The sequence below is a fragment of the Somniosus microcephalus genome, chromosome 3 (assembly GCF_052327205.1).
Source record: "Somniosus microcephalus isolate GS21.2 chromosome 3, FLI_Smic_1.0, whole genome shotgun sequence".
Classification (NCBI taxonomy): Eukaryota; Metazoa; Chordata; class Chondrichthyes; order Squaliformes; family Somniosidae; genus Somniosus; species Somniosus microcephalus.
Window position 1 is genome coordinate 366,935,627 of NC_140989.1, and position 14,181 is coordinate 366,949,807.

The 14,181-nt window shown below is 53.2% G+C and overlaps 1 protein-coding gene across 1 annotated transcript in view; it reads right to left on the reverse strand.

Moving 5' to 3' along the window:
* col24a1 (collagen type XXIV alpha 1) overlaps positions 1–14,181 on the reverse strand; it is a 677,579-nt gene that overhangs the window by 199,653 nt on the left and 463,745 nt on the right. The window contains exon 27 of the mRNA XM_085983549.1: positions 9,429–9,482. Coding sequence (XP_085839675.1) covers positions 9,429–9,482 — 54 coding nt within the window. The remainder of the gene's footprint in view (positions 1–9,428; positions 9,483–14,181) is intronic.

Below are 14,181 nucleotides of genomic sequence, written 5' to 3' on the forward strand. Positions count from 1 at the left end.
AGTTTAGAAGAATGAGAGATGATCTCATTGAAACATACAAAATTCTTACAGGGCTCGACAGGGTAGATGCTGGGAGGATGTTTCCCCTGGGTGGGGCATCTAGAACCAGGGGTCACAGTCTCAGAATAAGGGGTCGGCCATTTAGGACTGAGATGAGGAGAAATGTCTTCACTCAGAGGGTGGTGAATCTTTGGAATTCTCTACCCCAGAGGGCTGTGGAGGCTCAGTCGTTGAGTGTATTCAAGACAGAGATCGACAGATTTTTGGATATTAAGGGAATCAAGGGATATGGGGATAGTGCAGGAAAGTGAAGATGAGGTAGAAGATCAGCCATGATCTTATTGAATGGTGGAGCAGGCTCGAAGGGCCAAATGGCCTACTCCTGCTCCTTTTTCTTATGTTCTTATGTCGGAGGGGCAACACTGAGGGAGTGCTGCATTGTCGGAGGAGCAGTACTGAGGGAGCGCTGCACTGTCGGAGGGGCAGTACTGAGGGAATGCTGCACTGTCGGAAGGGCAGTACTGAGTGAGCGCTGCACTGTCGGAGGGGCAGCACTGAGGGAGTGCTGCATTGTCGGAGGAGCAGTACTGAGGGAGTGCTGCACTGTTGGAGGGGCAGCACTGAGGGAGTGCTGCACTGTCGGAGGGGCAGTACTGAGGGAGTGCTGCACTGTCGGAGGGGCAGTACCGAGGGAGTGCTGCACTGTCGGAGGGGCAGCACTGAGGGAGTGCTGCACTGTCGGCGGGGCAGTACTGAGGGAGCTCTGCACTGTTGGAGGGGCAGTGCTGGGGGAGTGCTGCACTGTTGGAGGGGCAGTACTGAGGGAGCGCTGCACTGTCAGAGGGGAAGTACTGAGGGAGTGCTGCACTGTCGGAGGGGCAGTACTGAGGGAGTGCTGCAATGTCGGAGGGGCAGTACTGAGGGAATGCTGCACTGTCGGAAGGGCAGTACTGAGGGAGCGCTGCACTGTCGGAAGGGCAGTACTGAGTGAGCGCTGCACTGTCGGAGGGACAGCACTGAGGGAGTGCTGCATTGTCGGAGGAGCAGTACTGAGGGAGTGCTGCACTGTTGGAGGGGCAGCACTGAGGGAGTGCTGCACTGTCGGAGGGGCAGTACTGAGGGAGTGCTGCACTGTCGGAGGGGCAGTACCGAGGGAGTGCTGCACTGTCGGAGGGGCAGCACTGAGGGAGTGCTGCACTGTCGGCGGGGCAGTACTGAGGGAGCTCTGCACTGTTGGAGGGGCAGTGCTGGGGGAGTGCTGCACTGTTGGAGGGGCAGTACTGAGGGAGCGCTGCACTGTCAGAGGGGAAGTACTGAGGGAGTGCTGCACTGTCGGAGGGGCAGTACTGAGGGAGCGCTGCACTGTCGGAGGGGCAGTACTGAGGGAGCGCTGCACTGTCGGAGGGGCAGTACTGAGGGAGCGCTGCACTGTCGGAGGGGCAGTACTGAGGGAGCGCTGCACTGTCGGAGGGGCAGTACTGAGGGAGCGCCGCACTGTCGGAGGGGCAGTACTGAGGGAGTGCTGCACTGTTGGTGTGGCAGTACTGAGGGATGCTGCACTGTCGGAGGGACAGTACTGAGGGAGTGCTGCACTGTTGGTGTGGCAGTACTGAGGGAGTGCTGCACTGTCGGAGGGGCAGTACTGAGGGAGTGCTGCACTGTTGGTGTGGCAGTACTGAGGGAGCGTCGCACTGTCGGAGGGGCAGTACTGAGGGAGTGCTGCACTGTTGGTGTGGCAGTACTGTGGGAGTGCTGCACTGTCGGAGGGGCAGTACTGAGGGAGTGCTGCACTGTTGGTGTGGCAGTACTGAGGGAGCGTCGCACTGTCGGAGGGGCAGTACTGAGGGAGTGCTGCACTGTTGGAGGGGCAGTACTGAGGGAGTGCTGCACTGTCGGAGGGGCAGTACTGAGGGAGCGCTGCACTGTCGGAGGGGCAGTACTGAGGAACGCTGCACTGTCGGAGGGGCAGTACTGAGGGAATACTGCACTGTCGGAGGGTCAGTACTGAGGGAGTGCTGCACTGTCGGAGGGTCAGTACTGAGGGAGTGCTGCACTGTTGGAGGGGCAGTACTGAGGGATGCTGCACTGTCGGCGTGGCAGTACTGAGGGAGCGCTGCACTGTCGGAGGGGCAGTACTGAGGGTGCGCCGCACTGTTGGAGGGGCAGTACTGAGGGAGCGCCTGTGGTAAACCACTGTTATCGTTCACAACCGTTCACTATTGTTACACTGTTGTTATCACTACACAAGGTTACCTCTTGACACGCACGCTGTTATACCTGAGCTGACCTCAGCTGACTCCGCCCATGGCTCCGCCTGCTTGCCCAGGTATAAAGGTGATTGCTTGGCCAGTATTCTTCCTTGCTGGAACCGATCACCCACGAGGGTGGGCTTTGTTATTTAGCCAATAAAAACCTATAGTTACTGTCTTAACTCGTCGCTTTTCATGGAATGAATTGATAGGTATATCAATTTTATTGGCTAAATTTTGAAATGGATGGACAGCCACAGCCAAATGACCAGCCAGACGGCCAGCTACAACAGCCACAGCCAAACGGCCAGCCAGACGGCCAGCTACAACAGCCCCAGCCAAACAGCCAGCTACAACAGCCTCAGCAACCGACCTGGCTGTGAGCCCTCCGACCGCCGTACCTGGATCTAAACCCACAGGCAGCGAATTCAGCCCTCGACTTTGATCACTGGCTGAGCTGTTTTGAATCCTACCTGGTAGCCTCCGGCGTGCCATCGGAATCTAAACTACGAGTTCTGACCGCCCAGGTGAGCCCTAAAGTATTTGCACTCATCCGGGACCTTGCTACATATGAGGAGGCCCTCGACCTGCTAAAAGAGCAGTACCGGAGCCCAGTAAATACAATGTATGCCAGACACCTCCTAAGATCCCGCTCGCAACAGCCAGGAGAGTCTGTAGATGAATTTTTATGGGCGCTACAAACACTCGGCAGGGACTATGACTTTAAAGCTGTAACGGCTGCACAACATGCTGAAGGAAATATCCGCGATGCCTTCGTGAAAGGCCTTCAGTCCGACTACTCACGGCAAAGACTGCTAGAATCAAAGGACCTCGACTTGAAAACAGCTGCAGCCCTCGCTCGCTCCCTGGAAGTGGCCCATCGGGACCTCGAGGCGTACTCCAGGTACAGTGCTGCGCGACCCTGGGACTCGGGCCCGACCCCGGACGCAATACCCCTCGCACCGCCGCCCCTGGGGCCTACTACGGCGTCGGTGTCCCGGAATCGATCGGGACCGCCACCCCCGGGACCTGCTGCGGCAGCGGAGCCCCGCGATTGGGCCGCCAGCTGTTTTTTCTGTGGCCAGGCGAGACATCAAAGGGCGCGCTGCCCTGCAAGGAATGCGACCTGCTCCGGCTGCAAAAAGGCCACTTCGCAAACGCCTGCAGGGGGAAAGCCACAGACGCCAGCAGTGCCTCATGTGAGTTGTGGGGGCGGCCATCTTTGATCAAGGCCACAGACGCCAGCAGTGCCTCATGTGAGTTGTGGGGGCGGCCATCTTCTCCGCCATTTTGTCCAACTTCGTGGGGATCCGCGTCATGGGCGCCGCCATTTTGTTCGCCGCACTCGGCCGCCATTTTGTCTCCAGACCCAACCACCGCCTCACCTGCAGACTACAGCAGCTCACTCAACCATACACTGGCCTCCGTCACGCTTGACCAAGCCCTCCCGCATCATCTGTCCAAGTCCATGATGGACATCGGAGTAAACGGCCACGCCACAACCTGCCTGTTCGACAGCGGAAGCACGGAGAGTTTTATTCACCCAGACACGGTGAGCTACTACTCCCTCACTGTCCGGCCAACGCGCCATCGGATCTCGATGGCGTCGAAGTCACATTCAACTGACGTCAGCGGCTACTGTGTGGTGACCCTGTCGGTTAGGGGCACGGAATATAAAAACTTTAAACTCCTCGTCCTGCCCCAGCTCTGCGCTGCCATCCTACTAGGGCTGGATTTCCAATGCCACCTCCAAAGTGTCACTCTGGCATACGGTGGACCCCTCCCCCCACTCACAGTCTACAACCAGCAGGTTTTAAACCGCCCGCCGCATACCACCTGCGGCCTCTCCACTCTCAAAGTCCCGCCCCCTCCTTGTTCGCTAACCTCACCCGCGACTGTAAACCCGTCGCTACCAAGAGCAGGCGGTACAGCGCCGGGGACAGAGCTTTTATTAGCTCTGAGGTGCAGCGACTCCTGAAAGAGGGCGTCATCGAGGGGAGCACCAGCCCCTGGCGTGCCCAGGTCGTAGTCGTTAAGACCGGCAATAAACACCGCCTGGTCATCGACTACAGTCAAACCATAAACCGGTACACCCAGCTGGACGCATACCCCCTTCCCCGCATATCTGATATGGTAAACCAGATTGCACATTACCGGGTATTCTCCACCATCGACCTTAAGTCGGCCTATCACCAACTCCCTATCCGCCCTGAGGACCGCCAGTATACCGCCTTCGAGGCGAATGGCCGCCTCTACCACTTCCTTAGGGTTCCCTTCGGCGTCACCAACGGGGTTTCGGTCTTCCAAAGGGAGATGGACCGGATGGTTGACCAGAACGCGCTGCAGGCCACGTTTCCTTATCTGGATAACGTCACCATCTGCGGCCACGACCAGCAGGACCATGATGTTAATCTGGAGAAATTCCTCCGTACGGCCCAACGGCTGAATCTCACTTACAATAAGGATAAATGTGTGTTTAATACCTCGCGCCTTGCCATCCTCGGCTGCGTAGTAGAGAACGGAGTCATCGGCCCCGACCCCGAAAGAATGCGCCCCCTCATGGAGCTTCCCCTTCCCCACTGTCAAAAGGCACTGAAGAGAACCCTGGGGCTCTTCGCTTACTATGCCCAATGGGTGCCCAATTATGCGGACAAAGCCAGACCCCTCATGAAGTCAGCCTCCTTCCCCCTGACACCAGAAGCATGCGCAGCCTTCTCCCTCATAAAAGGAGACATTGCGAAGGCCACAATGCACGCAGTGGATGAGTCCATCCCTTTCCAAGTGGAGAGCGATGCATCCGACTTCGCCCTAGCTGCAACCCTAAACCAGGCGGGGAGACCTGTAGCCTTCTTTTCAAGGACCCTCCAGGGCCCTGAGATCCGACACTCTTCTGTCGAGAAGGAGGCCCAGGCGATTGTGGAAGCGGTACGACGCTGGAGGCATTACCTGGCAGGCAAACGATTTACCCTCCTCACCGACCAGCGTTCGGTTGCGTTTATGTTTAATAACAAGCTGAGGGGAAAAATCAAGAACGACAAGATCTTGAGGTGGAGAATCGAGCTCTCCACCTACGAGTACGATATCTTGTACCGGCCTGGTAAACTCAACGAGCCCCCTGATGCTCTATCACGAGGTACATGCGCCAACGCGCAAGTTGATAGACTGCGGACCCTCCACAACGACCTCTGCCACCCCGGGGTCACTAGACTTTACCACTTCATTAAGGCCCGCAACCTGCCCTACTCCATCGAGGAGGTCAGGACCATGACCAGGAACTGCCAAGTCTGTGCCGAATGCAAACCGCATTTCTATAGGCCGGACAGAGCAAGCCTGATCAAGGCCACCCGCCCCTTCGAGCGCTTGAGCATCGATTTTAAGGGGCCCCTCCCGTCCTCTGACCGTAATGTGTACTTCCTCAACATTATTGACGAGTACTCCCGTTTCCCCTTTGCCATCCCCTGCCCAGACATGACCAGCACCACGGTCATCAAATGCCTGAACGACCTCTTCGCCTTGTTCGGGTTCCCGAACTATATACATAGCGACCGGGGCTCATCCTTCATGAGCGAGGAACTTCGCCAGTTCCTGCTGGCGAGAGGTATTGCGGCGAGCAGGACCACCAGCTACAACCCCCGGGGGAACGGCCAGGTGGAAAGAGAGAACGCGACAGTTTGGAAGGCCGTCCTCTTAGCCCTAAAGTCTAAGGGCCTCCCAACCTCTCGCTGGCAGGAAGTCCTCCCGGCAGCGCTCCATTCCATCCGGTCACTGCTTTGTACTGCCATTAACGCCACCCCTCATGAGCAAATGTTCGTTTTCCCCAGGAAGTCGACTACGGGAACCTCGCTACCAACATGGCTGACTTCTCCGGGGCCCGTCCTGCTGCGGAAGCACGTAAGGACCCATAAAACGGACCCCCTGGTCGAGAGGGTGAACCTCCTGCACGCCAACCCCCAGTACGCCTACGTGGCATACCAAGACGGGCGGGAGGACACAGTCTCCTTGCGAGACCTCGCACCCTCGGGCACCCCGGAGATACCACCGTTACCCCCCACCACTCCCCCAAATCCAGCTCCTGTAGGCGGCATGCCGGAACCCCAGGAGCCTCCGTCGGCCACGCAGACACCAGCATTAACATCGGATACTGCACCACCGCCGCCGCTGCTGCGCCGATCAGAAAGGCTTACGAGGCCTCCTGATAGACTGACATACACGAACTAGTAGTACACTTCACCCCGCCGGACTCAATTTTAAACAAGAGGTGAATGTGGTAAACCACTGTTATCGTTCACAACCGTTCACTATTGTTACACTGTTGTTATCACTGTTTACACTGTTGTTATCACTACACAAGGTTACCTCTTGCCACGCACGCTGTTATACCTGGGCTGACCTCAGCTGACTCCGCCCATGGCTCCGCCTGCTTGCCCAGGTATAAAGGTGATTGCTTGGCCAGTATTCTTCCTTGCTGGAACCGATCACCCACGAGGGTGGGCTTTGTTATTTAGCCAATAAAAACCTATAGTTACTATCTTAACTCGTCGCTTTTCATGGAATGAATTGATAGGTATATCAGCGCCGCACTGTCGGAGGGGCAGTACTGAGGGAGCGCTGCACTGTCGAAGGGGCAGTACTGAGGGAGCGCTGCACTGTTGGAGGGGCAGTACTGAGGGAGTGCTGCACTGTTGGTGTGGCAGTACTGAGGGAGCGTCGCACTGTCGGAGGGGCAGTACTGAGGGAGCGCTGCACTGTCGGAGGGGCAGTACTGAGGGAGCGCCGCACTGTCGGAGGGGCAGTACTGAGGGAGCGCCGCACTGTCGGAGGGGCAGTACCGAGGGAGCGCTGCACTGTTGGAGGGGCAGTACTGAGGGAGTGCTGCACTGTCGGAAGGGCAGTACTGAGGGAGCGCTGCACTGTCGGAGGGGCAGTCCTTTAGATGAGAAGTTAAACCTCTATCCTTTCAGGTGAATGTAAACGATCCCACAGCCACTATTTCAAAGCAGAGCAGGGGAGTTCTCCCCGTGTGCGAGACAATATTTATCCCTCAACTGACGTCACTAAACAACAGGATATCTGCTCGTTGTCAGGTTGCTGTTTGTGGGTGCTTGCTGTGCTTACATTGGCAGCCATATTACAACAGTGACAACACTTCAAATGTATTTGATTGGCTGTGTATCGCTTTGGGACATCCTGAGGTCATGAAAGGAGATTTAGAAATCCAAGTTCTTTCTTTGAACAGCAATTATTGGATCAATCGTTAGAAATATACAACTATCAACAGTGATGTTGTCAGCATCAGCAAATGGTGAATATAAGGAACTCTGGCTGGTGCAACAGGCAGTATTGGGCGTCGTGCGAATGCATTTCAGTGATGCTGAATGTGATGACTACTGGGTTGGACTGATGGCTAACGGCAATACCTACACAACAGTTTTACCTACATTATGGAGCACCGGCAGCAGAAAAGATCTTGCAAGACCGGTAACTGCGCCTTGCCTCGGACAATAAGCTCGATTCAGTTCACCGAGGCCAGCTAACGTTGAGCCCCAGCCCGCGCGGCACAGCAGACACAGTGGGGCCACGTACCCCGATTGGGGGGTTGGGGAGAGCAAACTGTCACCACCGCGCGTGTATCACATTCCCCAGGCTGGCTGTGCCACCCGGGCTGAAGAGTCAGACCAACTCAAGACCTTGATGGTCCTTCTTAGAAGACCACAGATCGCCCCAGTGATGTACGTATTGTGAGTTATTCTGGATCGCACTGGGTGTCCCATGGCTGATCATTGCGAAACAAGCATAGGGCAGATGACCAAAAGCTTGGTCAAAGAGGTAGGTTTTAAGGAGCGTCTTAGAGGAGGAAAGAGAGGTAGAGAGGTGGAGAGGTTTAGGGAGGGAATTCCAGAGCTTAGGGCCTTCCAAACAAGGTTAAAGCGATACCACCTTCCACACGTAGAGGTGGTCAATATTCTGGATTGATTGTGCTTGGACCAACTACCATCACCAGAAATTCTCAGAGATACGTCCTAAGGGGATTGATCACATTTTTTAACCCTGTTTCTTAACCAATCTCCTTTTTTAAATTCTTTCTCCTTTTTCCGTTATCTACCTATTTATGCTGTTTGTTCCACTCCCGGCACATCACCTGACTCTGTCCCTTGCCTCAGCTCATCTATTGCTGAAACCCTCATCCATGCCTTTGTTACCGCTAGACTTGACTATTCCAACGCATGTTCTACCCTCCGTAAACTTTAGGTCATCCAAAACTCGGCTGCCCCGTGTCCTAACTCACACCAAGTCCTGTTCACCCATCACCCCCTGTGCTCACTGCCCCGTGTCCTAACTCACACCCAGTCCCGTTCACCCATCACCCCCTGTGCTCACTGCCCCGTGTCCTAACTCGCACCAAGTCCCGTTCACCCATCACCCCTGTGCTCACTGCCCCGTGTCCTAACTCGCACCCAGTCCCGTTCACCCATCACCCCTGTGCTCGCTGACCTACATTGGCTCCCGGTTAAGCAACACCTCGATTTCAAAATTCTCATCCTTGTTTTCAAATCCCTCCATGGCCTCCTCCCCCCTCCCTAACTCTGTAATCTCCTCCAGCCCCACAACCCCCCGAGATCTCTGCGTTCCTCCAATTCTGGCCTCTTGAGCATCCCCTGATTTTAATCGCTCCACCATTGGCGGCCGTGCCTTCAGCTGCCTGGGCCCCAAGCTCTGGAATTCCCTCCCTAAACCTCTCCGCCTCTCATTCCCCCTTTAAGACGCTCCTTAAAATCGACCTCTTTGACCAAGCTTTTGGTCATCTGCTCTAATAGCTCCTTATGTGGCTCGGTGTCAAATTTTGTTTGATAATCGCTCCTGTGAAGCGCCTTGGGATGTTTTACTATGTTAAAGGTGCTGTATAAATACAAGTTGTTGTTGTTATGCCACACAGCAAGAAATTGGTGGCCTCATACGATTCATTGCAAGAATGTCACTCCATTTGAGCAGTTTTTCACAATTATGAAGTATTGAACCATTGTCTTGGTATTAAGTCCTTTTTAATGGACCCTTGAATTTCACACATTGCATGGTGATAGCTACACTCACAGAGGGAGACTGGGCCAAAACATAATTGGGTTCCGCTGTGAGCTCAACTTGAGAATCTTTTTATGTTAATGCTATAAAACATTTACTCACTGACAGTCCTTGTGGCCCGATGGGACCTGGAATTCCTGGTGGTCCCAGATAACCCTGCCAAAGTAAATAACAGAAACACAACAATTAAAGAGCTGGAAATTATCCGCAGTAATTTTCCACCCAGATTGAGATCCCTGCAGTGACAAGTTGTGTGGTTGGGCATTCCTTGGAGGATTTAATCGCTGCCAAGCACTCTGTTACTATTTTCACATGCTGCATTTCTTCCAAATGATGCTGATTGGAGAAAGACTGGAGGAAGTATCGTGGAATGATACAGCACAGGAGGAGGCCATTCGGCCCATCGTGCCTGTGCCGGCTCTTTGAAAGAGCTCTCCAATTAGTCCCACTCCCCCCTGCTCTTTCCCCATCGCCCTGCAAATGTTTTCCCCTTCAAGTATTTATCCAATTCCCTTTTGAAAAGTTAGCATGCAGGTACAGCAAGCAATTAGGAAGGCAAATGGAATGTTGGCCTTTATTGCAAAGGGAATGGAGTATCAAAGTAGGGACGTCCTGCTACAACTGTGCAGGGCGTTGGTGAGACAGCGCCTGGAGTACTGCGGACAGTTTTGGTCTCCTTATTTAAGGAGGGATATACTTGCATTGGAGGCAGTTCAGAGAAGGTTCATGAGGTTAATTCCTGAGATGACGGGGTCGTCTTATGAAGAAAGGTTGAGCAGGTTGAGCCTATACTCATTGGAGTTTAGAAGAATGAGAGGTGATCTTATTGAAACATATAAGATTCTGAGGGGGCTCGACAAGATAGATGCAGAGAGGATGTTTCCCCTCATGGGGGAATCTAGAACGAGGGGGCACAGTTTCAGGATAAGGGGTCGCCCATTTAAAACGGAGATGAGGAGGAATTTCTTCTCTGAGGGTCGTGAATCTTTGGAATTCTTTACCCCGGAGAGCTGTGGAGGCGGAGACAGTGAATATATTCAAGGCGGAAAGGGACAGATTTTTGAAAAACAGGGGAATCGAGGGTTATGGGGAGAGAGCGGGAAAGTGGAGTTGAGGCCAAGATCAGATGAGCCATGATTTTATTGAATGGTGGAGCAGGCTCGAGGGGCTGAATGGCCGACTCCTGCTCCTATTTCTTATGTTCTTATGTCTTTTGAATGTAACTATTGAATCTGCTCCCACTGCCCTTTCAGGCAGCGTGTTCCAGCTCATAAGAATCACAAGTAACAAATAACAAGTAAAATCGAATAAACAGAATCTTAAAATTGATAAAAGTATTCAATGGAACCCAAAATCTTTTTGCAATCTGCGCAATTGGATCAGGGGGCACCGTATTCAAAGTGGATCAGCGGGCACCGTATTCAAACTGGATCAGGGGGCACCGTATTCAAACTGGATCAGGGGGCACCGCATTCAAACTGGATCAGGGGGCACCGTATTCAAATTGGATCAGGGGGCACCATATTCAAACTGGATCAGGGGCACCCTATTCAAACTGGATCAGGGGGCACCCTATTCAAACTGGATCAGGGGGCACCGCATTCAAACTGGATCAGGGGGCACCGTATTCAAACTGGATCAGGGGGCACCGTATTCAAACTGGATCAGGGGCACCGTATTCAAATTGGATCGGGGGCACCGTATTCAAACTGGATCGGGGGGCACCGTATTCAAACTGGATCAGGGGGCACCGTATTCAAACTGGATCGGGGGCACCGTATTCAAACTGGATCAGGGGGCACCGTATTCAAACTGGATCAGGGGGCACCGTATTCAAACTGGATCAGGGGGCACCGTATTCAAAGTGGATCAGGGAGCACCATATTCAAACTGGATCAGGGGGCACCCTATTCAAACTGGATCAGGGGCACCGTATTCAAACTGGATCAGGGGCACCGTATTCAAACTGGATCAGGGAGCACCATATTCAAACTGGATCAGGGGGCACCCTATTCAAACTGGATCAGGGGCACCGTTTTCAAACTGGATCAGGAGGCACCGTATTCAAACTGGATCAGGGGGCACCGTATTCAAACTGGATCAGGGGGCACCGTATTCAAACTGGATCAGGGGGCACCGTATTCAAACTGGATCAGGGGGCACCGTATTCAAACTGGATCAGGGGGCACCGTATTCAAATTGGATCAGGGGGCACCGTATTCAAACTGGATCAGGGGGCACCGTATTCAAACTGGATCAGGGGGCACCGTATTCAAATTGGATCAGGGGGCACCATATTCAAACTGGATCAGGGGGCACCGTATTCAAACTGGATCAGGGGGCACCGTATTCAAATTGGATCAGGGGGCACCATATTCAAACTGGATCAGGGGGCACCGTATTCAAACTGGATCAGGGGGCACCGTATTCAAATTGGATCAGGGGGCACCATATTCAAACTGGATCAGGGGCACCGTATTCAAACTGGATCAGGAGGCACCGTATTCAAACTGGATCAGCGGGCACCGTATTCAAACTGGATCAGGGGGCACCGTATTCAAACTGGATCAGGGGGCACCGTATTCAAACTGGATCAGGGGGCACCATATTCAAACTGGATCAGGGGGCACCGTATTCAAACTGGATCAGGGGGCACCGTATTCAAACTGGATCAGGGGGCACCGTATTCAAACTGGATCAAGGGCACCGTATTCAAACTGGATCAGGGGGCACCATATTCAAACTGGATCAGGGGGCACCGTATTCAAACTGGATCAGGGGGCACCGTATTCAAACTGGATCAGGGGGCACCGTATTCAAACTGGATCAGGGGGCACCGTATTCAAACTGGATCAGGGGGCACCATATTCAAACTGGATCAGGGGGCACCGTATTCAAACTGGATCAGGAGGCACCGTATTCAAACTGGATCAGCGGGCACCGTATTCAAACTGGATCAGGGGGCACCGTATTCAAATTGGATCAGGGGGCACCATATTCAAACTGGATCAGCGGGCACCGTATTCAAACTGGATCAGGGGGCACCGTATTCAAATTGGATCAGGGGGCACCGTATTCAAACTGGATCAGGGGGCACCGTATTCAAACTGGATCAGGAGGCACCGTATTCAAATTGGATCAGGGGGCACCGTATTCAAACTGGATCAGGGGGCACCGTATTCAAACTGGATCAGGGGGCACCGTATTCAAACTGGATCAGGGGGCACCGTATTCAAACTGGATCAGGGGGCACCGTATTCAAACTGGATCAGGGGGCACCGTATTCAAACTGGATCAGGGGGCACCGTATTCAAACTGGATCAGGGGGCACCGTATTCAAACTGGATCAGGGGGCACCGTATTCAAACTGGATCAGGGGGCACCATATTCAAACTGGATCAGCGGGCACCGTATTTAAACTGAATCAGGGGGCACCGTATTGAAACTGGGTTCGGCCAATGTCTTTTGACTTCTTTACTATCACACGAGCACGGCGACTTAAATTCTGAGCAATACATCGTCGTTTCGCTCACGCACGGCCGACAGAAACGTTGCCTGTTCCTCTGATTTACCGCTGACTTCCACAAATAAAACGTCAGTTTTCGTAAAGGACATTAAGCCCCTCTTAAAAACTCCAATCTAGGAATTGCAGCGCCTTCTGCAACACAAGCTTTCACATCGACCAATGTGGTAGCAGGGTTCTTGAAGTAGTTCTTTCAGGTACTGTATTGTAAATTATCTAATGACTTATAGAATCATAGAAATTTACGGCACAGAAGGAGGCCATTCGTCCCATCATGTCTGTGCCGGCCAACAAAGAGCTCTCCACCCTAACCCCACTTTCCAGCTCTTGGTCCGTAGCCCTGTAGGTTACGGCACTTCAAGTACATATCCAAGTACTTTTTAAATGTGTTGAGGGTCTCTGCCTCTACCACCCTTTCAGGCAGTGAGTTCCAGACCCCCACCACCCTCTGGGTGAAAAAGTTCTCCTCAACTCCCCTCTAATCCTCCGACCAATTACTTTAAATCTCTGCCCCCGGTTATTGACCTCTCTACTATAAAGGAAATAGATCCTTCCTATCCACTCTATCTAGGCCCCTCATAATTTTGTACATCTCAATTAAATCTCCCCTCAGCCTCCTCTGCTCCAAAGGAAACAACCCCAGCCTATTCAACCTTTCCTCGTAGCTAAAGTTCTCGTGTTCTGGCGACATCCTCCTAAATCTCCTCTGCACCCTCTCTAGTGCAATCACATCTCTCCTGTAATGTGGTGACCAGAACTGCACACAGTACTCTAGCTGCGGCCTAACTAGTGTTTTATACAGTTCAAACATAAACTCCCTGCTCTTATATTCCTCGACTAACAAAGGAAAGTATCCCGTATGCCTTCTTAACCACCTTATCTACCTGTCCTGCTACCTTCAGGGATCTGTGGACATGCACTCCAAGGTTCCTCTGTTCCTCTACACTTCTCAATATCCTACCATTTATTGTGTATTCCCTTGCCTTGCTAACCCTCCCCAAAAGTATTACCTCACACTTCTTCGGAAGGTCATTGATGAAGCAGCTGAAGATGCTTGTCCTAGGCCCAACCATCTTCAGCTGCTTCATCAATGACCTTCCCTCCATCATAAGGTCAGAAGTGGGGATGTTCGCTGATGACTGCACAGTGTTCAGTGCCATTCAGAACTCCTCAGATAATGAAGCAGTCCATGCCCGCATGCAACAAGGCCTGGACGACAGTCAGACTTGGGCTGATAAGTGGCAAGTAACACTCGCGCACCACCAATATCCTGGGGGTCACCATTGACCAGAAACTTAACTGGATCACCCACATAAATACTGTGGCAACGAG